Source organism: Rhizophagus irregularis, chromosome 5, assembly GCF_026210795.1.
Source record: "Rhizophagus irregularis chromosome 5, complete sequence".
In the NCBI taxonomy this organism is placed as follows: domain Eukaryota; kingdom Fungi; phylum Glomeromycota; class Glomeromycetes; order Glomerales; family Glomeraceae; genus Rhizophagus; species Rhizophagus irregularis.
In genome coordinates, this window is record NC_089433.1 from 2887373 (window position 1) to 2914038 (window position 26666).

The window sequence follows — 26666 nt, forward strand, 5'->3', positions numbered from 1 at the left end:
TGTCGGAAAAAAAAAAATTTTAGATCTTTTTATTAAATATCAAAGGAAAAAAAATTTTTTTTTTTTTATTTTAAAAAATGAAAGAAACTTCTATGAATTTTTTTTTCGTTAAATAAATTACAGCCCCAAAAAAAAATTTTTTCAGCCCGTTGGATGTTGGATTTGATGTAACATTGTGTAATATAATATACAGTTTAAAAAAGAATAACGTGGCTATGAGTCGCTGATCGGTTATGATTTTTTTTTGTACCATCATATCCTGAACTGCACTGCATTTTGACAATCATATGAATTGACAAGCCTGTCAGGAAGCCACATCAGGGGCACAACTAAGCCACCGTTTTTTTATTTATGTCTTTTTAAAAATATAAAACTTATTATAATATTTTTTAATTAAACTTATTAAATCTACGTTTGAAAAGAAACATTGCAATTTTGTAACTGTAGCTTTATTTCTTGTTAAATGTGGCAAAATTTCTCGGTATCGGAACAATTATAAAAAACAATTACCGCATCTTCCGTAGAGATTTCACAACATAAAAAAATTTGTAAAATTAATCATACGATAGATACATTTTTTTTTCATATGGCTGTACATCAAATATCTGATAATGACACAAAAAAAAGTTTATTTTTTTATCCTTTTACAGAACTAAAAGTTCCATTCTACTGTTTATTGGTCGGATGTAACATTTTAATACGTATACTGTACCCATGGTCAGTATCCCGATTTGTATCCATAGTCAGGAATTTTTATCAATCTATTTGCCATAAATGTAGAACAAGATGAGAAAATCATTTTTTGTAATATTTTTTAAATCTTTTAATTCTCTTTTTTTTTTGTTTTTTGTTGTACCGAAAAATATGTATAACAAATTGTAAGAATACTTACATTATAACTTTCGATAAATAGTGTATATTGTTCCTTCAAATAATATTTTTTACAAATAATTTGAGCGTTTCTTTTTAATAATTAAAAATATTTTGAACATATACTTTCGTACTACAGTTATATGCAATTGCCAAAATTAGAAACAATCAATACTGTAATACTTGGATCGGGTACAAACTTTATCCGTGAAAAAGGCTTATTTGTGTGAAAAAAAATTTCAATAAAATAATGATTACTGATTAAGTTTCATTGATGTAACAAATAAACTGGTGGGAATATTCTACATCAATGATGGATAAATCAGTCGGCATTACAAACCAAACCATATATGACACATCGATAGACGATCATTAAAGTTTTTAAATAAATTTTCACATGACTCATTTGATTAAGGATAACCATTATTTTTTACTACAATCTCTCGAATAGATCATCCCTCAAACGAAAATTTCGAACGTTTCAAACATTGAACGTGTTTCACATGAAAAAACATATTTCCAAATTGGAATATGCAAGCCGCCAAGCCCTAAAGTCCAATTATTGGTTTGATAACCAGATATTATAAACTAAATCAAATAGAATGTTAATTGGAATCAGCATCTTAACCGTTTTACCATTGACCGGTTTTTACAAAAAGAAAACAGCAATCCACCAAAGCCTCTAAAGTTATTGACTTAGCCACACATTATAAACTAGGTCATATGAAAGTTGGTATAATCAGCCAACTGGTTTTTATTTCCAAATTGGAATATGCAAGCCGCCAAGCCCCTAAAGTCCAATTATTGTTTTGATAACCAGATATCAAATAGAATGTTAATTGGAATCAGCATCTTAACAGTTTCACCATTGACCGGTTTTTACAAAAAGAAAACAGCAATCCACCAAAGCCTCTAAAGTTATTGACTTAGCCACACATTATAAACTAGATCATATGCAAGTTGTTATAATCAGCCTTATCATTAACTGATTTTTATTTTCAAATTGGAATATGCAAGCCGCCAAGCCCCTAAAGTCCAATGAACTAAATCCATTTTAAAGTTATTTCTTTTCATTTTACTAATGTTTTTTTTTTCTACGACCTCCATTTCGTCATTAAAGTTCAAGAGTAGGGATTGGAATCGATAATCGAATCAAAATCGAATCTCATTTGTTGAAGAGAGAATTGAAATTAAACAAAAAAATTAATTCAACATTACATCCAAAAATTAAATGCATGATTTAAAATATTTTCAAAAAAATTGATCGATAAATTGGCCTTCAAAGACGAAATGATCGGCAAATGATTATAGTAATTTATCTGTGCCAAAAATTCAGACGTGCGTCAGGCAAATCATTTGACATTTACGTAAGTTTAACACAAAGTTCACACAAAAACTTACAAAAGGTTACATAATATTTACACAAATTTACGTAAGTCACATTCCCGTCACATGAATGTTCGCATTTCCTTTTTTATAAGCTTTTTAATTTATTTTTCATTTTGGTATCGGGACATTTCGCCGAAAGCCATTTCACCGAAAAATAATCTCTTATACTAATTTATTTTTCATCCATTTTGGTATCGGGACATTTCACCGAAAAGCCATTTCGCCGAAAAATAATCTCTGGCCTGAGTTATTTATAATTCTGCATAATGTTGGCCCTATTTTTGGGCGAAACGTCCTTCGGCGAAACGGCTTTCGGCGAAATGTACCGTATCCTTAAGATTTATTCTAAAAATTAATTCACAGCTTGAGCTACATGAATTTATCATTTGGATTAGATAGTGCGTGCTATTGTTGAATTTTAATTACAGCAACAAATACTTTTAAGGACGACTTAATTGCCCAAAATTACCAAGGTTAACCATAGTTTAAGTGTTCTTATATTTTTATTATGCAATTTTATTTTTATTTTTATTTCACAAAGTTATACAAAGTCGCAGTACAAATTATAGGGACAAATTAAAAAAAAAGCCGAAAATAATTCTAACACTAACGACCAAATCGCGACCACGAATGGAGGCGATGACACCTTGGTCTTGAAAACAGTAGGAGACGGAGGCATTCCAAGAATACCGCCGGGTATTTTTATTATGCACAATCATGACTGTATGATTGTTATAAATTAATTGTAATCAATTGTATATTTCACGACAAACACAAAAAATTATTTTCCAAATATGAATATAAATATAAATTACTTTATTGGATATTTATATGAAAAATAAAGTAGTTATGTAATAATTTTTCACGGTTTCTGACCATAAAACTATTAAACATACCTATGGACTTATAATTCTAATATTGATTATGAAATAATGATATTTAATGATATTTTATGTTATTATGCTAAATTGTACTTTAAATATAGTATCTGTTAAACCACTCTTTTTCTAGGAGTGAGTTTAACGTTTAATTCTTTACAGATGGTGATAGTTGATGTTTCAACTTGAAGAGGTGCTTGCATATCTACTAATTCAACATCAAATTTTCTATAAATTAATGCTAATAATGTTTTCATTTCAATCATTGCAATCTTTCTACCTAAACACATTCTTGGACCTCCGCCAAACATTGAAAATGAATTTTTATGTTGATTTTCAATCTCTTGAGGATCATAAAATCTTTCTGGATCGAATTTTTCGGGATCTTTCCAGTAAAGTGGATTGGTATTAATTCCACGAACATACAATATAAATAATACATTTGATGGCCATTCGTATCCTGCTACTTTATCAGATTTACTACTATATCTCGATACCATGCTAACTGTGGGTCTTACTCTTGATGTTTCTTTAATTACTGCTTCACAATATTTTAATTTTTCAAGGTCATCAAATGTGATTGGTCTGTTAAAATCATCTTGGAAAACCGATTCAATCTCTTCTACCAATTTCTTTTTAACATCTGGATTATGCGATAAGTAATATAATGCAAAACAAAAAGTGTTTACCGTCTATAAAATAAAAACATTTAAATATTTGTTAACCACATTATAATAAATATAATAAAAATGTAAGTATATTTTTTAACAAACAAACATACCGTATCTGTACCAGCGACAAATGCATCGAACATAACACCACGTATTTCATCATCAGTCATTGGTCTTAATAATGATGGAACAGCATTTTTTTGAGGTTGAGGATCATATTGTGTATTAGCAATAATCAGAGATGTAAGTAAATCATTTTTTTTTGAAATAAATTTATTTATATCATCAGAATTTTTCATTTCTTCTCTTCTTTTTCTGACAATTTCTACCAATTTTCCATAAAAATAATTACAATTACCCAACATATGATCCACTCGACTTTTAATAATAGGAAAATTTCTCAAAATTTTTGGTACAAATAAAATTTGATTATCTGATACAAAAGTATTTATACTTTCAATAAAATTTTCAGAATCAATCATCTCTTTGGTAACTTCTTCATTTTTTATCATACGATAATAATAATTTATCGTAGACATCTGTTGTCCTGTTGTCAACAAAGAAATAAAATCGCTCGTAAATCGACGCATCCAAGTAGAAATATCAATAACTACTGAGTCATCATTTTTATGTTTTAAATCTATCCAATAGTTTGACATTTCTTCGAATAATAAATTCACATATTGACTTGGTTTATTAGTTGAACTTAATGGCATAACAGCCTGTAAAAAAATATGTCGATTAAATTTCCAATGTTGATAATCATGGTTCAATCCTACACCTTTCTTTTCAAGGTCAAATAAATCTAAAAGACCATTATTAGCGGTCCTCATAATATGATTTATAGATGATGAATTTGATGCCAAAAATTTTTCAACATATTCAGCACGAGTAATTACGATTTGTCTATTGCCAGCAATATTTAATTCAAATACACCATCATGTTCACAACTTTTATTTAATTTATAAAACCAAGCATCGATATCATTTTTAAAAATTTCAAAACTACCTATTAATGGGATTGGTATTGGACCAGGAAGTGGATTAATACGAGTAAAATGTTTATAATAAAAACGAATTATATATAAACAAATTAGAGATAATAATGTGATGAAAATATCTTTTAGGTTAGCACCACTAAGGATTGTGTATAATAAACTCATGGTTATGAATATATATATGTGTTTTTTTTTCAAAGTTACTTTCTTTCTTTCTCAAAAACGCGCGTATATATAGCAAATTCGAGTCGATCGAAATGTCTATCATTTTACCTGTTTGAAATCTATTTTAATTCCCACCCAAAATTATACTTATTCGTATGTTTCACACGAGCGAATTTCTATTGGTATAATTAATTGATTTACATGTGTGATAACCATGTTTTTATGTAATCATCCGTGGAAGTATATTGTAAGATAAAATTTCCAAACATATACAATATATGAAACATTTGAGGGGGAGAGGGGATAATTTACAAACATTCATTCTATTATGGTTAATAAGAAACGCCGATAATTAAATTTCGGAATTCGATAAAATCTGGAGATCAACCTAAATATGCTAATTTCCATATTGAGCCGTGTTCGATCACGTGATGTACATGCCATGATTGGACACTAGACATCTGATTGTCGTGAATGAACATGGCTTTAGACGCCCACGGGCCGATCGGTCTGGCGAAGGGTTTGTATTGGTGAAAATCATTTAATTTCTTGCATCGATCTTTGGGTACAATTAAATCTGTATTCTTTTGTTTCATAAGATTAAGTAAGGGTAGTGTATTATATTAAGTAATATTGTAACTATTATTAAATAAATACAAAAAAATTTTAAGTAATCGTTTTAAAGTATTTTTTTTTTCATTAATAATATCATTTCCTGGGATATCTGAAACATTACTATTCTAAAAAAGATGTTTTTAATAATATGTATTTTGCCGCATGTAAAACAATAGGTTATTTATGCCTTAGCTAATCAATCCTCTTTCCAAAAAAAATAAAATCCAAAAACTGTAATCGATCAATTGGTCCAATAATTTAAGGGAATGGCTTTTTATAATTTCCCTTCCAGAAACTTTAAATATATTTTTAGTAAGCATATGTATTGAATTTCTGAAAAAGAAACTTTACTGGTGTAGTCCTCTTAAAATATATGCTATTTTAATATAAAGTTAAATTATCTATTCTATATTATGACTAAAGTCTTACGATATACAGTATACAAGTTTCTTTGTATTTCAGCTTTCGAAACTATTATTATGCATTATACTTTTAAAGACCAATGGTAATATTTTAAAGATCTTTATTAGATATTCCTGATATTTTATGCTTATTATAAAGATATATTTGTTGTATATTTATTTTGTGAGTCGAGTAATGAATATCTGAGTGTATCTGAGTGTTGCTTAGGTATCACAAATAATTATGAGTATTTTTATTTGAATAAGTAGTAATATTCTGTAATATGTCTTTATTTATATTCAATATTTTCTTATTATAAAGTAATATAAATTTAATTTTTTATAAAAAAATTTTGATAGAATGTAAGAATTAAAATTAATAAGTGTAAAAAAAAATAAGTGACTTTGAAATGATTGCGTAAATGTTAATAAAATTATTATCAAAAGCTTATGAAATTGAAAAACAAAACTTATGCTCAACATCAGCTTATTAAAAATTCACTATATTTGTTTTTGAACCCTAAAGCCGGACATTTTTCCCGACGGCCGCACTTGATCACGTGTTCGTGTATAACTTTGCACAAACCTGTCGGGCAAATGACCTGTCGTGAAATCGCGTTATCGCGTCAATGAAAATTAATATTATCATTATATCATACATATTGTATAGATGATAGTAAAATTATTACTCTTTAATAAATAAATTTTATTTGAGCGATGCATTTAATAATATATATACTGTATTTAGTAAGAACCGCTGATTATTTATTTATAAATTATTCGGAGCTACTAAATTAGGTAATTCTAGAATTTTATGACAAAAAATTTACTAACTTAAAAGATTACTTAGGAATTTCCAGTATAATAAGTATGATAACAAATAAAATATTATTATTATTTATTATGAAACCAATAAAAGCATAGTTTTACTTTTCAAAGTTCATTCTGTGATTCTTAAATGGATAGAATATAATCTTTATGTTATTTGTTGGTTAAAGGACTGATAGGCATAAGGAAGATATTCATAAAAAAAGGGAAAACTTTTATTGGATTTTTAATTTACAGTTTTATTAATATGATCGCTTAATTTATTAATATCAGAAAGCAGATTTAATTATGAAAACTAAACTCTAATAATTTAATTCGTTGTGTGATATGGAGATCTACGGGTATATGAAAAAATGATTGTCAAAAATATTCCATTATTAATATTACTAATCGTGTTAAACAAATATTCATTGGTTTTTAACCATTAAAAATCTTATGTAAAGTTTGTTTTACTGGTTAACAAATATTAGCATTACTAATTGATTCACCATCACTATTTGATTATTTGGTCCTTTTTCTATTACCATATCATTGTGTATCAAAATTCTACCTTTTATATTCTTATCACCATTCTTAAATTCTTACATCTCCTTATTTATTATGATAAAGGAGGTAATAAATAATTTCGGACTATTAATCATCCGGGATTTGGAGAGGATAATTTTCAGGTAAATTTTCGTCTCACTACCGCTTGTTGAGAATGATTGAAAATTCAAGAGGTTTTAAATTTAATGCTTTATCACAGGGGTTACAGATATGAAATCCTCTTGAATTTTCAATCATTCTCAACAAGCGGTAGTGAGACGAAAATTTGGTTACGGTACATTTCGCCGAAAGGACGTTTCGCCGAAAAATAGGGCCAACAATATGCAAAATTATAAATAACTTAGGCCAGAGATTATTTTTCGGCGAAATGGCTTTCGGCGAAATGTCCCGATACCATGAAATAAAGCTAGATAACAAGTAGATGATACTAGTATAACACTATTAATTATATACGATATACGTAAATAAAAGTAATTAAAGGCTATAAAATTTTTATTTATAAAAGAATTATTGACAGAATATTATTGAATATCATTTAATATAATCATCATTACTTACTTAACTAGAAACCTTTTTTACTTTACTTCCCTTACTTCTTTTACTCCCTTGACTCCCTAAATTCTCTTGACTTTCTTGACTTTCCTTACTTCCTTGACTAGAAATAGTAGCAGAATCGCTATCATTAAATAAATGTTCACCTCCAACAACCCATTCGATAATATTTTTATTCTTAGTTCTTTTCCTTCCATTAAATTTTTCATTATCTTTATCTCGTACCCATTTTTCTACCATACTAAGAAATACCCATCCCTCACTGGTTTTCTTATTAGCAAAAATTTCTATACTTTTAGGATATAACATTTCATCAGTAGTAATAACTATTACTTTACATCTTGCTCTACTTATAGCTACATTCCATCTATTTCTATCAAATAAAAATTCTGATTCTCGAGAAATTTCATTTAAATCTAAAAATCCAAAACATGATATAACAAGGTCTGCTTCTTGTCCTTGCATTTTTTCTACCGTATTAATTTGTAAATTAATATCTTGATCATTTAAATATTTTACTAGACGCGATTGAATCGCATGACGTTGTCGATGATGTGGTGTTACTATAAATAATGATGGTTTCTTCATCCCTTGTATTGTTTTTGGTGTATCAAAATATGCTGAAGTTATTTTTGCTACAACATCAGCTTCAGCTTGTAAAAATTGATCAGATAATAAACCAGATGATAATATTCTAGGATCCTCTTCTAATTCTATATTTTTATCTAGAGAAAGTTTTACTAATGTAATTGCCGAATCTGGTGATAAAATCTTTCGAATTAATGGATCCTTAATATGAATTAATTTTGAATCATCGAAAGTGAGCTTCAGATTTGGATGTGTTGAAATATAATCATCACCATAAATCTTTTGGAAAAACCCATTCAATTCTTCATTCTGGACATCAAAACAAAGGAGGTGAAAATGACATTACTTATCGCATAAAATAATAATTATAAATATAATAAATAATATTTATTATTTATATACAGACCATTCTCCAATTGTCTCTGAGTTGAAGAGTAAGAGGTCCAAAGTCATGTTTCTGCCCTCTTTTCAAAAAGAAGTCTTCCTCGCTAAAAACAGATCCATTTCCTTTACGCATTAAACATTGTTGAATAGATCCAAATATGAGAGGATGATCAGGCGGAAATATGGGATATGTATTTTGAATAATCGGCCCAAGTTGCTATATTATTATTAATTCATTAGAATTCGATATAAATTTAAATTAATTAAATAATTTTTATATATTACCATATGATCTCCGGCGACAATGAGTTTCCCTGTATCCGGATTTATACATTCAATAGCAATGCTAGCATCCGAAACTAATAACTAAAAAATTAAAAAAAGAATATTTTAATGTTCACATTCTTTAACTAAAATATTTAATAGTTTTTTTGCTTACCTGAGAACCCTCATCAATTATCATTATATCACATCCGGCCCAACCAAATTTCCATTCCTTTCTTACTTTAAACCAATCCCAAACTGTACCTCCAATCACAATTGGTTTTCCGGGAATTCCAATCTTATTCCCTTTAATCTTTTTAGGTAAGCTTTCTGCCTTACATTCTGCTAATCCATTTAAAGGCTTCTTTTTCAAGTCTTTAACTAAACGAACGATAGAAAAATCGCTTGTCTTATGATGTTGTTTTTGTACAGTTGAAATTCTATCCAATAGATTTTCGATAGCAGCCCTAGTAAAAGCCGTTACACCGATTATATAATTACTATTGTTGCCCGTCGGGTTATGCTTAACAGTACTCAAATACCATGTTGTAAACAACGCAAGGAAATGTGTTTTACCAGAACCCTAATATAACATAAATAAATGTATTAATAATAGCCTAATTGCAACTAAAATAACTAAAATAAAATATGAATTATTACTTACAGGTGGTCCCCATACAATTTGAAGTCTTCTTTCCAACAATTCAGCCGAGATTTCTTTTTGTGATGGAGACATTGAAAAAGAATCTCGTAGCTTCAAAGCTGTATTTTTCATTTCTCTAAAACGTTCTTCTTCAATTAAGGAAGAACCCCATGCATTAGGATTACTCAAGAGATTCTATATTCAAAAATTTAATAAATGTCATGGAATTTTTTTTTAATAATCATTTTGGGAGAAAAAGGTACCGACCATAAATATCGACTTCTTATCGTCTTGTTCGTCTATCTCGGTTAGAATTGTTGATACTTTATCAAGATTAAAGTCAATATAACGTTTATAAAGGCGATAAGTCGCATTTTCAGTAAACTTCTCTTTGAAGAATCCCTTTAAATGAATTATCCGTTTTTGTGGATCTTTATTTTCAACTTCATTAAGACATACAACCGATAAAGGATACCCGAAAAATTTATCTCGGTATCTCATATCTGGAAATAGGATTGCTTTCAGAACACCCTAGTTTTTTTTTTTAAAAAAAAATAAAAATTCCAAAATTTTCAAAATTTCAATGTAAATTATAGAAAATAATATATATAAGTTATATGTTACCTCCGGATTATCTTCAACCAGAATAAAATCTTTAAAAGTGCGAGGTTCTAATACACTAACTTCTTTACCGCTACTTAAAATAACGAATTTCGCAACCCATTCCGAACCTTCCTTTTTAGTAAATTTCTCAAATTGTAGTCGAATTCCATATACAGCTTCACCTTGTATTAAATCTTTAATTCTACTGGATCTGATTTGAGCACATTCAGTTATAGCTTCAAATTGTTTAAAAAAATATAATTTACCCAGATAATTATGTCCAAAAGCTTTAATTTCAGTAAAAGTAAAAACTTGTGGGGTAAATATCAATTTTGAAGCAATATCATCAGTTGATTCCTTAAGGAGCTCATAATAAGATTTTATTACAGCAATTCCAAAATCAACCCTATGTAAATGAGCTGAATTAATTTTTGATGTCGAACTTTGTGAAGAAACCCATGTAGCATAAATATCTTCTAAGTCGATAAGTTCAATGTGTTGTTCTAACGAATTTAACAGCTCCTCATCCTTTAATTTTGGCTTCACCAATTGTTCCCATATATCAATAAAGCGGTAAAATCCGGGCACGTGAATTGCAATATTTTCTTTTATCGCATTTTCTAAAACAATCAATCTTGGAAATTCTCGCCATTCGTCAGGAAGTTCCGTATTATTGCCATCATCATTATTTCCTGAAGCTAATAACAATGATGAATCCTCAAATAAATTAAATAAACACCTCACAGCTGTATGTTGCGTTGCATGTGAAATACAATTCTCATCCATAGAAATAATTTCCAACAAGGCATCTTGAAGAGCTTTTTTTTCTTGTTCAGAGAAGACAAAGATGCAAGCTCTAGATTTAACCTTTGCTAAATATTCAAAACTTTTTTCCAATGCGGTTACGAACTTATCCATTAGAGAGGTGAATGATGGTAGAGATTCATCATCCTTCATAGATGATTCAAAGCGTCTAAAATTCGGTACAATTTTTCCATCACTAGAATAAAGGCATATTGCCCATCCGAAAGGACGTGATAAGAAAGGATCCAAAGACATTGCAATCAATAAGTTATGATCTGTTGTTTGGGGAAAATTTGTGGTTGCAATCCCAATAAACTTATAAATTAAACAAATAAAGATTTGTTAGTAAAGAATATAATCTGAAAATTATAGACAATCATTTTACCTGTGCCTGTTTAGTTTCTATAGCTTTCAAATATGGCGAACTTTTCAATTTTTTATCATATTTAACAATATGTTTAATTCTCTTGTTTACGGCTTGATCACTGGATTTCGCATTCTCATCCTCAATATTTAATTCATCAAAATAATTTGACAAATCTTCGATATCAACATTATCTTCACCTGATTTCCAATCTCGTATAAAAGTTTTCAAATCCACAGCTTTCTCAAGCGATAAATAAGGAATCATCGCAATAGAACCTTCAGCATCTTTTCTACAAACATTTACAAATTCACAAGTTCTACATCTTGAGTTATAATGCCAAGGTACTGTTTTTTTAGTTAAAATATTAGGTAAATCCTCGCGAAAGAATCTATCTATTTTTGGAAGTAAAAAGTCCATACGAAATGTTTGTAGTTGGAAAGGCGGTAAATAAATTCCACCTGTACGCGAAATAGCAAGTCCACGAATCTTTTGAACTATAAAATCGAGAAGGTATGCATATGAAGCCACTTGAAACTAAATAATTAAATAAAACGTGTTAATGAAATTACAGTTATCATTTATAATAAATAAATCACATTCTATACCTGGTGTGGAACTCGCGCAGATTTTGAAGCCTTTGCGTCATAAACCATCAATTTTTTCTCCCCATCTTCTTCTCTAACTTCAATAAAATCAGGTACGAAAGCTTTTAACTTAACAACATTTTTTATACCCATTTCTTCATAAAATTCCTCAGGTACTATAAATTTCATTTGATACAAAGTTTGACCAACTTCGACTTTTCTTAATATATTTTTAGCCTCATCAGGCGATACGTCTCGACAGTCTACCACATTACTCAATTTATCTTTAATATCTGATTCAAATTCTGCTCCACGATGTCTTAAAGCTTCACGTAACGTTGAATCATCCATTTTAGGTACATATTTTTTTTTGTTAGAAGATTCTTGTAATTTTTGTCTTTTATAATCTTGATCTGATGTGAGTTTTATCAACTTATCACAATTAAATTGATAATACTTTGATAAGTCAGATATCGTCAGTGAAGTATTTATTTCTTCAAAAGCTTCATTTGACTTTGTTATCATTAATCAATAAGTTTTTGTATTTTAAATAATTGAAAAGAAATTTACGAATAATAAAATGTATAAATAAATAATAGTAAAACATGTTTATAAACTCAAGTTTTTAATAAATAAGTAAAATACACTTTGCTGACCTTTTTTTTCCTGGCCTGCGACATTTTTTATAAGTTTTTTAATAACAAAAAAAAGTATCTAAAAAAATAAACAAATATAATATTCGTTTATATATAATATAAACATATAACGTTTATGAAGGTCGACGAATAAGAAGTCAAAAAAAAAAGAAAAAGAAAAAATAATAAAATATAAAAAATAAAATGTGCAGATATATATGCCAAATGAATAATTGTGATTATTTACAGAAAAGTAGTATTGATAATTTGTAAGATCAGACTTACTGATTTTGTGCGTTAATGGTTCAATCACATGAACATCTCAATTTAGCCTAACGTAATACATAAAATAAATTTTAATTTGATCAACAAAAAAAAATTTTCAAATGGCTAATTTTTTAAATATTTCTCGATCAATGTTTAAGCGAAAGACATCTTGTATTTATCAAGGACGTGTTATACAACCAATTATTTGGAGAAATGTTCTTAGTAAACAACAAAATATTCAAAATTTTACTTCCGCAGCGGAAAATTTAGAAAGTGTAAATTCTGTAAATTCTGTAAATGAACAAAATCAACAAATTCAGTACGTTTATATAATCAATTAAATATAAAGCTATTGTAAATATAATGTACTAATATATGAGTAATCTTAAGCACACCACCGCCCACGCCACCTAATCCACCTAATCCTATACCGGCAGAAATCCTTAAAGCCTCTTTACCATTTGTTAATCAATATGGATGGTCGATTGATGCGCTGTCACAAGGAGCAAAGACATTGGGATACCCTAATATTAGTCATGGTTTATTTCCCAAAGGTGGAGCTGAATTAATTGATTATTTTTTAGAAGATTGTAGAAGAAAAATGTCTCATGAAATTTTTGATAAGATGAATGGGTAAGTTCGTAAGGGGAAAATTAATTCTCTCTTAAAAAAGGGAGAAATTAAATTTATTCTTTTTTAGATTAAAAGTACATCAAAAAATACGTTTTGCGTGTGTAACCAGACTTAATCTTACAAAACCATATATAAGAAAATGGCCTGAGGTACTATAATATAAATTAAAAATTGATATTATTGTTAATAATTCATAATTCTCACAATTTTCTGATAATAAGGCACTTGCAATTATGGCACAACCAAATAACGTTTCGATGGCAGTTGAGCATTTAGCGAAATTAGTCGATGACATGTGGTATCTCGCGGGCGACAAAAGTGCTGATGTACGTTATAATCATATTGGAGCCTTCTTTATTCCTTTTTTTAAATAAATTCATTATTTATTTTAGATGAATTGGTATTCTAAACGAGCAATTCTTGCAGCTATCTATACATCTACGGGTATATGCATTCTCCATTTTTCTTTTAGAATATTTTAATAATTTTTTTCTAATAAAAGACTTCTCAATAATTTTATCTAGAATTGTATATGACGCAAGATACATCACCAGATTTTACAGGAACTTACCAATTTTTAAATAGAAGATTACAAGACAGTGCAACATTTGGAAGTTTAATTAATGAAATTAATACTTTTGCCAATTTCGCTGCTAAATCTACTATTGGAATTCTATCATCTGTAAGTTATAACGAAATATTCTTTAGTATATTTGAAAAATAATCTTTATAGATCACTCGAATTAATAATATTTTTTATCCTTTTGTAGAAAGGAATAGGAAGATTCTAATATGTATATATGTATATACTTTATTTGCTTTTCTTAAGTTCAGACCCTAGCATAAAAAATCAATCCCACAAGAACATCAGCCTGCCTAGAAAGCCAGCTGTTGCTCCAGTGGGTCCAGTAGAAACCTTTTGTATCAGATGGTAACCTATAAAGTCATTTATTCGCCAGTACTGGTTTCGTGGCTTAGTTAAAACCCTTGATGACCGTACAATCTCAATAAAAAATTAATTTTCACTTGCATTTTTAAACCCGTTGAGAAGCAATTGTGCTCCTTTCAGCTCTTTCTCCTTGTTGATGGTTAGTGATTTCTTCGAGACCTTTTGTATATCTGTCTACCTTTGCATCTAATGGGTCTATATCACACTCATTTAGAAAGCTTCAATCCGCATAAACCGACAAAAATTTTGCGATCATGTGATTTTTTGGCTGTTTATGCACTAACTAATACGTGAAAGTGGGTGACGGATAAGTTTCACTTATCATTCAAACAGGGAAACTCAAGAGCAGTGATGTGCATTTGTACTTAAAAATTTGGTCGGACGCTTCCAATCCAAATGGTTTTATTAGAAAATTATGCTTAGAGTTGTGCGTGGCTATTCTTGCCAAAATCACTGTCGGATTAAAATATCTGATAATGCATGTGCAAAATATTATCCGCATCTATTATATTTACGTGATCAATATATACCGGTATTTAATATAACCCTGTCGTAGATGGAAAGTGGATACAAAAACGTTGTAGGATTAAACACAATAAAGGCGCTGAATATGGTATAGAATGTTATAATATTAGAACATATTTACTTGCGTGCAAACTTTTGCGCAAAACTATATCTAATAAATGTTTCCAGGAAGCCTTGTTAAAAGAGCATGTCAAAGGCCTTTGAATCCGTCTTCGACTTCACTATAGAGGAACGTAAGATTCTGGCCGTAAAATTTCCTGCTAATTCAAATTTTAAATGATTTATTTTTGAACCATTTTGACTAAAATAAGTTTAAAATTTTGGTTCTTATTTATTTTTTTAAACCTCTTTTATAAAATAATTTTTTATAAAAATTATTACATTCCCGCAATCCTATCCCATTTTAATTAATTTCCGAAAAGTCTGATCGAATTGATTCATATTTACGCCATACATTAGAAGTTTATGAAAATTCGTTAAATAAGAAACGCAGAACAATGGGTCAGAAAAAAAACATTACGGCCTCAAAGTTGGCCAGATGGTAGTACACCCCAGTATTACCAGTTACATACGTCGCAGATAATGAAGTTCACATGTGATCATGAGGAAGAAAATAATCACCGGGTCATGAACGAACTTAGGGTGCTATCCCAGCACCTGCAAGAACTTTGGGAAGTTCATGCGAGTCGTGGAAGAAGATTACGGGGAGCGGGTTAGTGCGAATAAGAAAATGCGATGCGAAATTAAGGATCTGAAGATGCAGTTGCAGGAGGCAGAAAAAAAGCTGGCATCTATGAAATAGGGTTCTACTCTTCCTTAAATAACGAACTCGCTTTAAAACGAATTTCTTAAATTACAGTAATCATTTGAACCTGGCACAAAATTTCAGTGACAATACAAAATATTATAACATTGATTCAAATAATAAAGCTTAGTAAAGATGTAGAATTTTTTTAAAGTTTAAAGGTATTTTTTGACTATCCAGGATATTATCCTAAACCTAGGACGCTAATCATCTTAATTTTTCTAGTACAGCCAGCTCTTGATATAAGATTATATAAAAGGATTTAAAAGAATTGTGCGTTTAGTTTTTAAATTACAAAAAATTTATAACTTCATGAAGTTTTTTATTTATTTTTTTTGACTAAAGCATTAAATTTACACAATGAAAATAATATAACCAGAAAATTTAAATCATATAGTAAAATCTCAAAAACTAAATCGATTCATACTCTATTATAGCGTTATATAAATTTTTGTTAAGATTTTGAACATCTCCAACATATTTATAATCCCATAATTCACGAACAAACCACCACCTTGAGTATTCGTTCGTAAAATCCTCAAAATTAAGGCCTTTAGCCGTTTCGATCCGATTCTTTTTATCATCTTTATGTAGTGAATAATAGATCCAAAAAAGTAACCATCGTATAGACTGATAATGTCCAAACATGATCGGTAGATGTTGATCAAGCTCATCACTTTGCTTTTTATCAAAACATAAAGTGCCGTCAAGTTTGAACATATTAGTTAAATAAAGCAAACATATTCCGATCTCTGCTTTGGTAAAATAATCGTTTGGTGAAATAAACAGCACAATATGTAACGAAATAAATAAAAAATTGAAGAAAGTTATAGCAAAATAGCTATCAGTATTATTCCGAACAAAAAAACTCAGAATACTAATAATTAATAGCATCGTTAAATAAAATACTAAAGCATGTTCAAACATAGTAAGTCTTTGATAAAAATAATAAATAGTTAAAATAAAAACAACAAACATTTGTATATAAGTAGGAAAAACAATTTTGACAAAGAAGTAAAAAAGATGAAGACACTTAAAAAAGGAATTTTCAAAAATTTTAATACGATCAATATGGAAAATCGATACTAATTCCTCTACATACAAATTTATAATTATCCAATATATTATCATTAGAGCATCTAATATCATCAATGCCAAAAAGGTATAGGACATTGGATGGTATAACGAAATTTCTTTGTTGACATAGCAACAACCAAAAGGTATTGCGTATTTAACCAAATTAACTTCAACCAAGTTAATAAAAGTTCTGATCCGTACCGCTTTTCCTCCTTTGTATAAAGAGTAGTTCCATGCTGCCAAAAAAGGGAGGATACTGCTAATAAAGAAATCAAAAATATTATTGATTGGAAAATAGTCATAATTTGTTTCCGACATTGAAAGGATGTTAGTTTAGAACGTGAATATGAATATCTAAATAAAATACTTTCAACAAATGGGAGAATTAATCATATTTATAACTTACCTTCAATAATTATCATACGATGGCGCATGTTTGCGAGAACTTGCGTGTCATGCGATTCATGTGTCATCGTGTCATTATTGTTGCGTGACAATCCACTAACGCCATTGCGTGACAATATTATCAATAACGTTCCAAAGGTATTGTGTATTTAACCAAATTAACTTCAACCAAGTTAATAAAAGTACTGATCCGTATCGCTTTTCCTCCTTTGTATAAAGAGTAGTTCCATGCTGCCAAAAAAGGGAGGAAACTGCCAATAAAGAAATCAAAAATATTATTGATTGGAAAATAGTCATAATTTGTTTCCGACATTGAAAGGATGTTAGTTTAGAACGTGAATATGAATATCTAAATAAAATACTTTCAACAAATGGGAGAATTAATCATATTTATAACTAGGACCCAGAAATATATATATAGGGGTCAGGTGGCGAAAAATTTTTTTACTATGAGCTGTACGCAGAGACTTTTTATATGAGTAGTACGCATAATTGACACCTGATATTGAAAATCCTGCAAAAATACGCAAATAAAATTTCAGACATTAAGTTATTAATTATTTTATCATGGCTTCTATATTATAAATACTAATGTGAAAAATAGAATTTACCATTTTTTTAATAATATTTTTCTAAAATTTCACTTTTTAACCCTTAGAAATTTCTTACAATTCGGTTAATTAAATAAGTACGTACAGTAAATATGTAATAGTTATAAGATTAGCCAAATTTAGGTCAAAAATACGCAAACTAATTTTTTACATATAAAAAATTTGATAAAAAATACGCAATCTTGATGACCTAACTATAGATGAAAAATTCTAAAATTGTACGCAAATCAAAACTTTACTCCGTCTAATTCCACTATGATGGCGACGCATCTGTGTACCCTACCCCTGTATATATATTTCTGGGTCCTTTATAACTTACCTTCAATAATTATCATACGATGGCGCATGTTTGCGAGAACTTGCGTGTCATGCGATTCATGTGTCATCGTGTCATTATTGTTGCGCGACAATCCACTAACGCCATTGCGTGACAATATTATCAATAACGTTCCACAAGAGGAAGTATAGGTTTCTTGAAGGGTTTCTAATTATAGGCTTGTAGCAAATTAATGTTTCGGGTGAAACCGAAATTAGATCCCTGACAAAACTTCCGAAACCTGGCGAAACTAGTTTTGCCACAAAGAGCAAAATCCGAAACTGTGCGAAACTTGCAAAACATTCTTTTTTTATTTTTTTTTGTGGTCATTTTATGATAGTACAAAATTTACGTGTCCCAACCAAGTCTAATCGCTAATGAATCATCTATTGGCTTAGTGAAATCAAAAACTACAAAAATTCCGCTCTTGCAGGTGCTTGTCAATAATCTTAGATGCTTTTTTTGGATCATCCGTATACTGACGCACAATTCTATGAATATCGTCCCGGCTACCACTCCCTCGGAACATGACTAGATGGAAATGTTTTCACGAATTATCTTTGGCACGGCTTGATAATTCTGAGTTACGTATATTGGTGAGATGTTTTGATGCCGTCCACTAATAAAGTAAGGGATGATACGTTCTTGTATTTTTTTTGATTCGGCACAGAGATCTTCTAAACAACAACAGTACTTCTTTTTGGGGAGAATTTGCTTATATCCGGAATCTTTTCCGCCTTGATTGTTTGAAATGAGATATTCTCACGATATGGGTCGGGACTATTTGCAAAAATATGGATAGCATTTTTTACAGCTCCCATTTAGGCTCGGCATACTTTCCAACTAATATAAGATCGTCGTTTTTAATATATCTATTCCCCTTCTTGCCTTTAAACATGCGCTGAAGTTTGTTGCCAAGAATAAGGTTTATAACCATATTAGTTTTTCCGCTATGTGAGCCTCCAGTTACTAAAAGGCGAAAAGGCCAGTCTGGACTATATTTATTTCCCTTCATTCGCTCCAAATATTTTCTGGGAATCTCGTCAATGTTATACACAAAGAATTCCATACAGTATTGTTTATTAGATAAATTGAAATGAATTAGTAAATTTCTCAAAGAAATTTCAGCGAACTTAGTTCGCCCAAAATCACGTGAACTTTCAAGGATTGGGCTTCAAGAATATGGTTGAGGCTTTTGATTTATGCCGAGTTGCATTCACTATGCCACATTTAATGAGTATTTAACGCTGCAAAAAAGATCACGTGAGTACAACTTATTTTTGAACTCCGCCAAAATAAATTTTCATTTTTCACTTATCACTGCTATTAAATAGGCCACCATGGAGAATCCTAAAAGGCCTGCAACTTAAAGACTGAAGCCAGACTCACACCCCGCACCCACAACCATACTCACGAGGTTACAACTCACTCAACTTGAATAAGAATGTTTAGTAATATTTTTGCTCTGTAGATTAGTTTAATAGTGCAAGTTTCTATAGATATATTTTTTTTTTTGTTGATATAATAATATGAAATGGAAGGAGACAAGAAGTATTGTTGATCCTAAAATTTAAAATTAAATAGAGGACAAATAAAAAAAATGTTTTTATTGTATCAAAAATTTTTGAATTTTCTTGTCATGTGAGTTATTTACATATTTGATTTTGCCCAGGTTTTATTTACCAGAAATTTAGTCCTAAGAATTGGATCTATAAAATCGTTCCCCATGTTTGCTTTTCAACGGTATTTCTATGTCTACAAGAATTATTTATGATGTAAATTAGCAAGCTTAAACATAATTTTTTTATTAATTTTCCGGCAAAATATAATAAACTTCTTTTTGAGTTTAATCGTAAGTAAAATATATATCAATGGTTGCATGTTGGCGCAACCAAAAAAAAATCATCATTTTCATAGTTGTAAAATTTTCAACAATTATAGCATTAAAAATACAAAATAAAATATAAAATATTTGATTGGTCAATCACGAATTTGTGCATTATTTAACACTCAAGTTTATTTATCTATGACGTAGGGATGAGAACTGGTTCGTTTGTTTTAGGTTCTTCACGCTCTCATAAATAAAATATGAGCTACGTGCGTTCAAATTTTATAAACATAAGTGGAGCATACAGTATCATGATGATGGTCAAATTTTGATTGGCTTCAAACGATAGATCATCATCTTGGTAGCAGGCAGCAGCCCAATTTTTGCCCCAATTTCAATCCGGTTCTTGAAATCAGTTTAAAGTAGGCTTTGGCTCGAAACGGTTTTTATAGTTAAAAGTAGTTCTAAACTCAGGAGACTAAAATTTTCTGAATTTAGAATAGATTTCAAAATCGAATCAAATCAATTCATCTTTAGCCTATAATTTACTTACTTTTTTCTCCGTTTCACCGAGTATATAGGATAAGAATTCCTTAAATTCTCTGGGTTTGTTGACCTTTGGTAATAATGGATCTGTTGCTACAAATTTATTTGTCTCATTTGTATATGCAATAGCATAACCTCCAATCCTTCATCAACTACTGACTTATTGATACATTAGTCGAGCTCAGGATCACTAGTTAGCTTTGCAACTTATATTATACTATAATAACGATTAGGGATATGAATAAAAAATTGTTTAGAATTTTAAATAAAACAAGAATTATAGGTAACATTACATTATGAACAAAATATTATTGCTGTAGGCATCAACTAAAGATTGTCTTTTTTAGCATATAGTGTTTAAAAGAGTATATTTCACTATATCCATTATTAGTATCTGTTCAATTACATTAATTTATTAATTTTTAATGGGTATCCGGACTTTTCGCCGAAGTCCATTTCACCGAAACCCATTTCGCCAAACCATTTCGCCGAAGAGATATTTCATCGAAGGGATATTTCGCCGAAAAATTATTATTCCATTTGGCTACTTTATTGTTTTTATATTAAATGCATAATTGTTTTCTAGAACAAAATTTGGAATTAGCTGATTTTTATTAAATTTATCTCGTTCTTTATAATACATTAATCTTTTTTGCTTACTTTTTCGCGAATAAATGTTTTCACGAAATAAAGTTTTTTATTTATTGCTTAACAATTAATATCAGTTACTTGAATGTTAAAGTGATAATATCCTGGAAAAAAAAATCTCTAAAAATAATTTAATTTTTATTTATGAATATTTTTTTATAAAAACTACTGTAGCCTGTTGCGTTGCAACAGGATTACAGTAAATGAGTTTGAATCAATACAACAATAAAATTTTTTTAATATTAACAGATTTTTATTTTTGAGTAAAAAAATATATTTAATTTAACTAAAAAAATCATACAAAGAATATATATATATTTACTCAATAAAAAAAAATATTTATTTTGATTATATCGCCAATCCAAACCTAAGAGGCGAAAGAATGAAAAAAAAAATAGAAAAAAAGATTAAATAGTCAACCTATAAAGTAATAGAATATAAGATTATTGTAACTTAGTTTACATGCACACAGCGAGCTTAGTTTCAACAAGAATAACGAGCAAGAAATATAGGACTCTTCTTTATTTTAATCCATGATCGTGTAATTTCTTTGATTCACACTTATTAAAAAGCTATGCCTTCATATTTGGAATGGTATCAATTCTTCCAGGTAAAGGGTGCGTCAACTATATACTGTATATATAAATTATTAAGTCTCCCAGATAGGTATGTACGTCATCAATTCCAAAAATCCTGCAAAAATTTTGGTGGAACAATATTGATATAGATGATCTGCGATTTACACATTATTTAACTGAAAGCTTATTCTGATGACTATATATAGTTTTGGCTGATTCTAAAATCGGACTTCGTTATTTTTTATTTTATTTTATTTTGATAACTTGTCAAATGCCAAAACTAATTTCGATAATTTTAGCATTTTGTCATTTTATCATAAGAATTTCGGCAGTTTTGCCAATTTGCCGTTTCTTCATAGGAACTTTGGGACTTTATCAATACCTTAATAAATGTGAAATATGTGGTAAACATTACACAAATGTGGAAAAATGGTGTAAGCCATGCCAAATAAATGATTTAACAAAATTTTTTACATACAGTGAGATTGAAGAAATCGACGATTTAATTCAAGAAATGCAATCAAATATTGATAGATCAAGTGATATTATATTTGAATGGATACCATACGATCAGTTTAAAGATATTAAGGAAATAGATAAAGGTGTTAATGTATATTCAGCAATATGGAAGAATGGTCCATTATATTATAAGAAACGCACCATTTTTGGTAAAAACAAATATGTAAGAGACCAGAATAAAAATATTATTTTAAAATGTTTATATAACTCTCGAGAGGTTACTAATGTATTTCTAAATGAGGTACGAAATTCTTTAAAATTTAACTTATATATATTTATATATTTTAATGATAATATTTTCTCATGTTTAATAGGTTAAATCATATACATATTCGATTAATTATATTTATTTATCTAAATTATATGGAATATCTCAAGATCCAAAAACGAGAGATTATATTCTGGTTTTTAAACATAAAACAATTGATATTATGGACACAATGAAAATAATAACGAATTGGACTAGTGGGAATGAAAAAATTGATAATTTAATTCAAAAAATGCGACTAAAATTTAATGAAACAAGCAATATATTATTTGAATGGATACCATACGATCAATTTAATAATATTAAAGTAATAGGAAGAGATGAATTTGCTACAATATATTCAGCAATATGGAGTGATGGTCCATTACATTATGATAATTATAGATTTAAATACACAAGAAACATGAACGAAAAAGTTATTTTAAAATGTCTATATAATTCATATAATTCTCAAAATATTCTTGATCTAAATGAGGTATAAAATTTTTCTATAAATTATTTTTTTTTACCTTTTCTTATAAGAATAATTTTTTTATATATTTCAAAGGTGGAAGTATCTTCAAATAAAATATATGGAGTATCTCAGAATTCGGATACAAACGATTATATTATAGTTTTTATAGATGGATTTCATTGTCGAAATTGCGGCAAGCAATTTACGCAGATATATAATAAATGGTGTAAACAATGTCAATTAAGTAATTTGAAGAATATTACGATCTGGGCTAGTGGGAATGAAAAAATTGATAGTTTTATTCAAAAAATGCAATTAAAAATTAATGCATCATGGAATATAATATTTGAATGGATACCATTTGAACAGTTTAATGATGTTAAAGAAATAAAAAGTGACGATCTTACTTCAATATCTTCAGCAATGTGGAAGAATGGTCAATTATATTATGATAATAATAAATATGAATATGCAAGAAATCAGAATACAAAGGTAATATTAAAATATCTATATAACTCTCAAAATATCAGCAATGTATTTCTAAACAAGGTACGAAATTCTTTTAAAAAATTTAATTTATATACTTATGATCACTGATAATTATTTTATAAACTAAAATAGGTTAAATCATACTATTCAATCAATCGCAATTCTTATATGCCTGAAGTACTATATGGAATATCTCAAAATCCCGATACAAAAGATTATATTCTGGTTTTTAAAGCAACTGCTATTAGACATGCAGTAAAAATATTTACGAACTGGACTAGCGGAAATGAAAAAATCGATGATTTAATTCAAGAAATGCGATTAAACTTTAATGGACCAAGCGATATACTATTTGAATGGATACCATACAATAAATTTAATAGTGTTGAAGTAATAGGAAGAGATAAATTTGCTATTACATTATGATAGTTATAGATTTAAATACGCAAGAAACAAAAATGTAAGAGTTACGTTAAAATGTCTACATAACTCCCAAGATATTCTTAATGAATTTCTAAATGAGGTATAAAATCTACGAAATTTCTCTATAAATATTTATATACTTATTATAATAATAATAACACTAATTTTTTTATATTCCAATAGGTTAAATCATCCCCAATTAAAACACATGGGGTAACTCAAAATTCAGATACAAAAGATTACATTATAGTTTCTCAAAATGAATGCCGCTGTGAAAAATGTGGTAAATTATATACATATATAAATCTTAAATGGTGTAAGCAATGTCAAAGAAGTTATTCAAAAACTATTATAATCTGGACTAGTGGGAATGAAAAAATTGATAATTTAATTCAAGAAATACAATCAAAAATAAATATAACATTTGAATGGATACCTTATAATCAGTTTAAACATATTAAAGAAATAGGTAAAGATGTTAGAGTATATAAAGCAATATGGAAGGATGGATCATTATGTTATGATAATAATAAAAATGAATATGCAAGGAACCAGAATGAAGAAGTTAGTTTAAAATGTCTCTATGGCTCTCAAAATTTAACTTATACTAATAATATATTGTTAAATGAGGTACGAAATCTTCTAAAATTTTAATTTATGTATTTTTAATTTAATACATTTTTTGTATTTTAATAGGTTATATCATATTATTCAAATAATCAAGATTATAGTATGCCTGGAATATATGGGATATCTCAAAATCCAGATACAAACGATTTTATTTTAGTTTTTCAACATTATAAAACAACAACTATTAGGTATACAATGAAAATACTCGCAAACTGGATTAGTGGAAACGAAAAAATTGATGAATTAATTCAAAAAATGCAATTAAAAATTCATGAACGAAGTGATACAGTATTTGAATGGATATCATATACCATATTCCTTAATAAAAATAAGATGAAAATCCGGTTATCGATAAAAAAGTGATTTCCGTAATGTAGAAATGTATCGGTTATGTCATATTTTGAGATTATATTTTGATATGGTATGAATTATATGACAGTTAGGTGTAAACCGTATTTTGTTTAAATCGTGTTGTAACATGGTAAAGGATTAATTTTTCTATTTTCGTTTGGTATTTATTTGAGTATCGATACCCTGATGCCTCAGCTCAATAAATGTTCAACAACGACAAGGTCACGGTCATTTTATTTCATAGTTACATTATGAATTTTATGCAAGTACAACATTGATTTATTTTTATTGCGATTGCGTCTATATTATTATATTCAATTTATGTAGTATATACAGTAATAATGATAAAATCAGTGGTATAATTATAGGTTGTTAAAAGTTAAATATAATTATTCATATGAATAAAAAACTAAGTATAAATTTATCCAAAGTAAAGTAAAAATAGAATATTTTACATATAATACGTACAGGTGCGTATTATGATAATCGAAAAATCGATTAATCATAAAAATTTACATCGCATCAATAAAGTATCTACACTAAATACATGACATTGACTCTTATCAGTGTAAATACTTAACCTATTTATACCCAATATAAAAATATTATATATAAAATTTCTAATATTCATTTTTCTGCAACCGATTATCTAACGATCTAAATTAATTTAAAAAATTTTTTTTTTTTTTGTACAGTAGTTCTATCCTAAATTATTTACGATAGGTTGTAATTCTTTCTTAGACCGAAATTTTTTTCTGAAATTTTTATGAAGATTTTTTTTTTTTCAAACTAAAATTCTTTGTTGGGTGACGTCATCCAAAATTTCGTTGAATTTTTTTTTATTACTTATGAATTATTAATTATTAACACTAATAAAAAAAAAAGACTTAGTTACTATTCGCATTATTATTGTTTTTATTTATTTGGTTGTTCCCGACCTCTATATTTTGATAATAAACTTTCTTACATTAAATTTTTTGCTATTGATTATATTGATCATGCGATCATCATGCATATTTGTATTTCTAAGCTCCGCTTTATTTAAAATTATTTAAGGCAAAAATGATGATTATAGACTATTGTTTAAACTATTTTTTTTTTTACTTTTTTTTTAAAAAAACAAACTTACTACGTGACGCAATAGTTTTTTTATCGAGATCACTTTCGTCAGAGTCATATGATATTTAATTTCTCTAAATCAGAGTAAAGATGACTCATATATCAAACTCTCACAATATAAATATTAGACATATCGCGTGATAAGAAAAATAATATAAAAAGGGACACCTTCCTAACAAAAGAGACACCACCTAATAAAAAAACTCTTACAAAAAAAGCTCTAACAGACAGGAAACAACTGTCTGTTGTTTCCGAGTTTAAACTCTCCTAACAAAAAAAAAAGATGACGCTAACTCTAACAGATAGGAAATGTTGTTTCCGAGTTCTAAACCCTCCTAACAAAAAAAAAGATGACGCTAACTCCTAACCCGAAAGTTTATGATGTTCACTTTAGCGCTCTTGAAGAAATTAAACAAATAATTTTCGTAATTATCAAGAAC

The 26666-nt window shown here is 28.5% G+C and overlaps 6 protein-coding genes across 6 annotated transcripts; 3 read left to right on the top strand and 3 right to left on the bottom strand.

Moving 5' to 3' along the window:
- Positions 1 to 2391: 2391 nt before the first annotated feature.
- Positions 2392 to 5010, bottom strand: OCT59_025168 (uncharacterized protein). The gene is made up of 2 exons (XM_025316987.2): positions 3919 to 5010; positions 2392 to 3829 (listed from the first exon to the last, which is right to left on the bottom strand). The coding sequence occupies exons 1-2, from the start codon at positions 4969 to 4971 to the stop codon at positions 3251 to 3253; spliced, it is 1632 nt and encodes a 543-aa protein (XP_025179212.1). The 5' UTR covers positions 4972 to 5010; the 3' UTR covers positions 2392 to 3250.
- A 2799-nt stretch (positions 5011 to 7809) lies between these two features.
- Positions 7810 to 12675, bottom strand: OCT59_025169 (uncharacterized protein; the record flags this gene model as incomplete). Its single annotated transcript, XM_025316986.2, has 9 exons — positions 7810 to 8810; positions 8908 to 9102; positions 9171 to 9251; positions 9325 to 9732; positions 9814 to 9987; positions 10060 to 10323; positions 10417 to 11514; positions 11585 to 12100; positions 12172 to 12675. The coding sequence occupies 9 exons, from the start codon at positions 12673 to 12675 to the stop codon at positions 7920 to 7922; spliced, it is 4131 nt and encodes a 1376-aa protein (XP_025179211.2). The 3' UTR covers positions 7810 to 7919.
- Positions 12676 to 13176: 501 nt separating this feature from the next.
- Positions 13177 to 14476, top strand: OCT59_025170 (uncharacterized protein; the record flags this gene model as incomplete). The annotated part of the gene is made up of 7 exons (XM_025316985.2): positions 13177 to 13371; positions 13443 to 13685; positions 13753 to 13834; positions 13907 to 14011; positions 14078 to 14129; positions 14210 to 14367; positions 14456 to 14476. Exons 1-7 carry the CDS (start codon positions 13202 to 13204, stop codon positions 14474 to 14476), a joined length of 831 nt encoding a protein of 276 aa, XP_025179210.1. The 5' UTR covers positions 13177 to 13201.
- Positions 14477 to 16252: 1776 nt separating this feature from the next.
- On the bottom strand, positions 16253 to 17379 carry OCT59_025171 (uncharacterized protein). Its single transcript, XM_066136574.1, has one exon. The coding sequence runs from the start codon at positions 17357 to 17359 to the stop codon at positions 16376 to 16378; it is 984 nt and encodes a 327-aa protein (XP_065991908.1). The 5' UTR covers positions 17360 to 17379; the 3' UTR covers positions 16253 to 16375.
- A 4865-nt stretch (positions 17380 to 22244) lies between these two features.
- OCT59_025172 (uncharacterized protein) lies at positions 22245 to 22811 on the top strand (the record flags this gene model as incomplete). Its single annotated transcript, XM_066136582.1, has 2 exons — positions 22245 to 22641; positions 22807 to 22811. 2 exons carry the CDS (start codon positions 22245 to 22247, stop codon positions 22809 to 22811), a joined length of 402 nt encoding a protein of 133 aa, XP_065991909.1.
- A 1574-nt stretch (positions 22812 to 24385) lies between these two features.
- On the top strand, positions 24386 to 25119 carry OCT59_025173 (uncharacterized protein; the record flags this gene model as incomplete). The annotated part of the gene is made up of 3 exons (XM_066136589.1): positions 24386 to 24409; positions 24574 to 24756; positions 24823 to 25119. 3 exons carry the CDS (start codon positions 24386 to 24388, stop codon positions 25117 to 25119), a joined length of 504 nt encoding a protein of 167 aa, XP_065991910.1.
- Between the last annotated feature and the right edge of the window lie 1547 nt (positions 25120 to 26666).

Bases quoted from the DNA above. Each gene is read 5' to 3' on its own strand.
- OCT59_025168 (XM_025316987.2), bottom strand. From the start codon at position 4,971: ATGAGTTTATTATACACAATCCTTAGTGGTGCTAACCTAAAAGATATT. The intron at 3,830-3,918 runs GTATGTTTGTTT...TTTATTTTATAG, and splicing joins TTGTCGCTGGTACAGATACG to ACGGTAAACACTTTTTGTTT.
- OCT59_025171 (XM_066136574.1), bottom strand. From the start codon at position 17,359: ATGTCGGAAACAAATTATGACTATTTTCCAATCAATAATATTTTTGAT.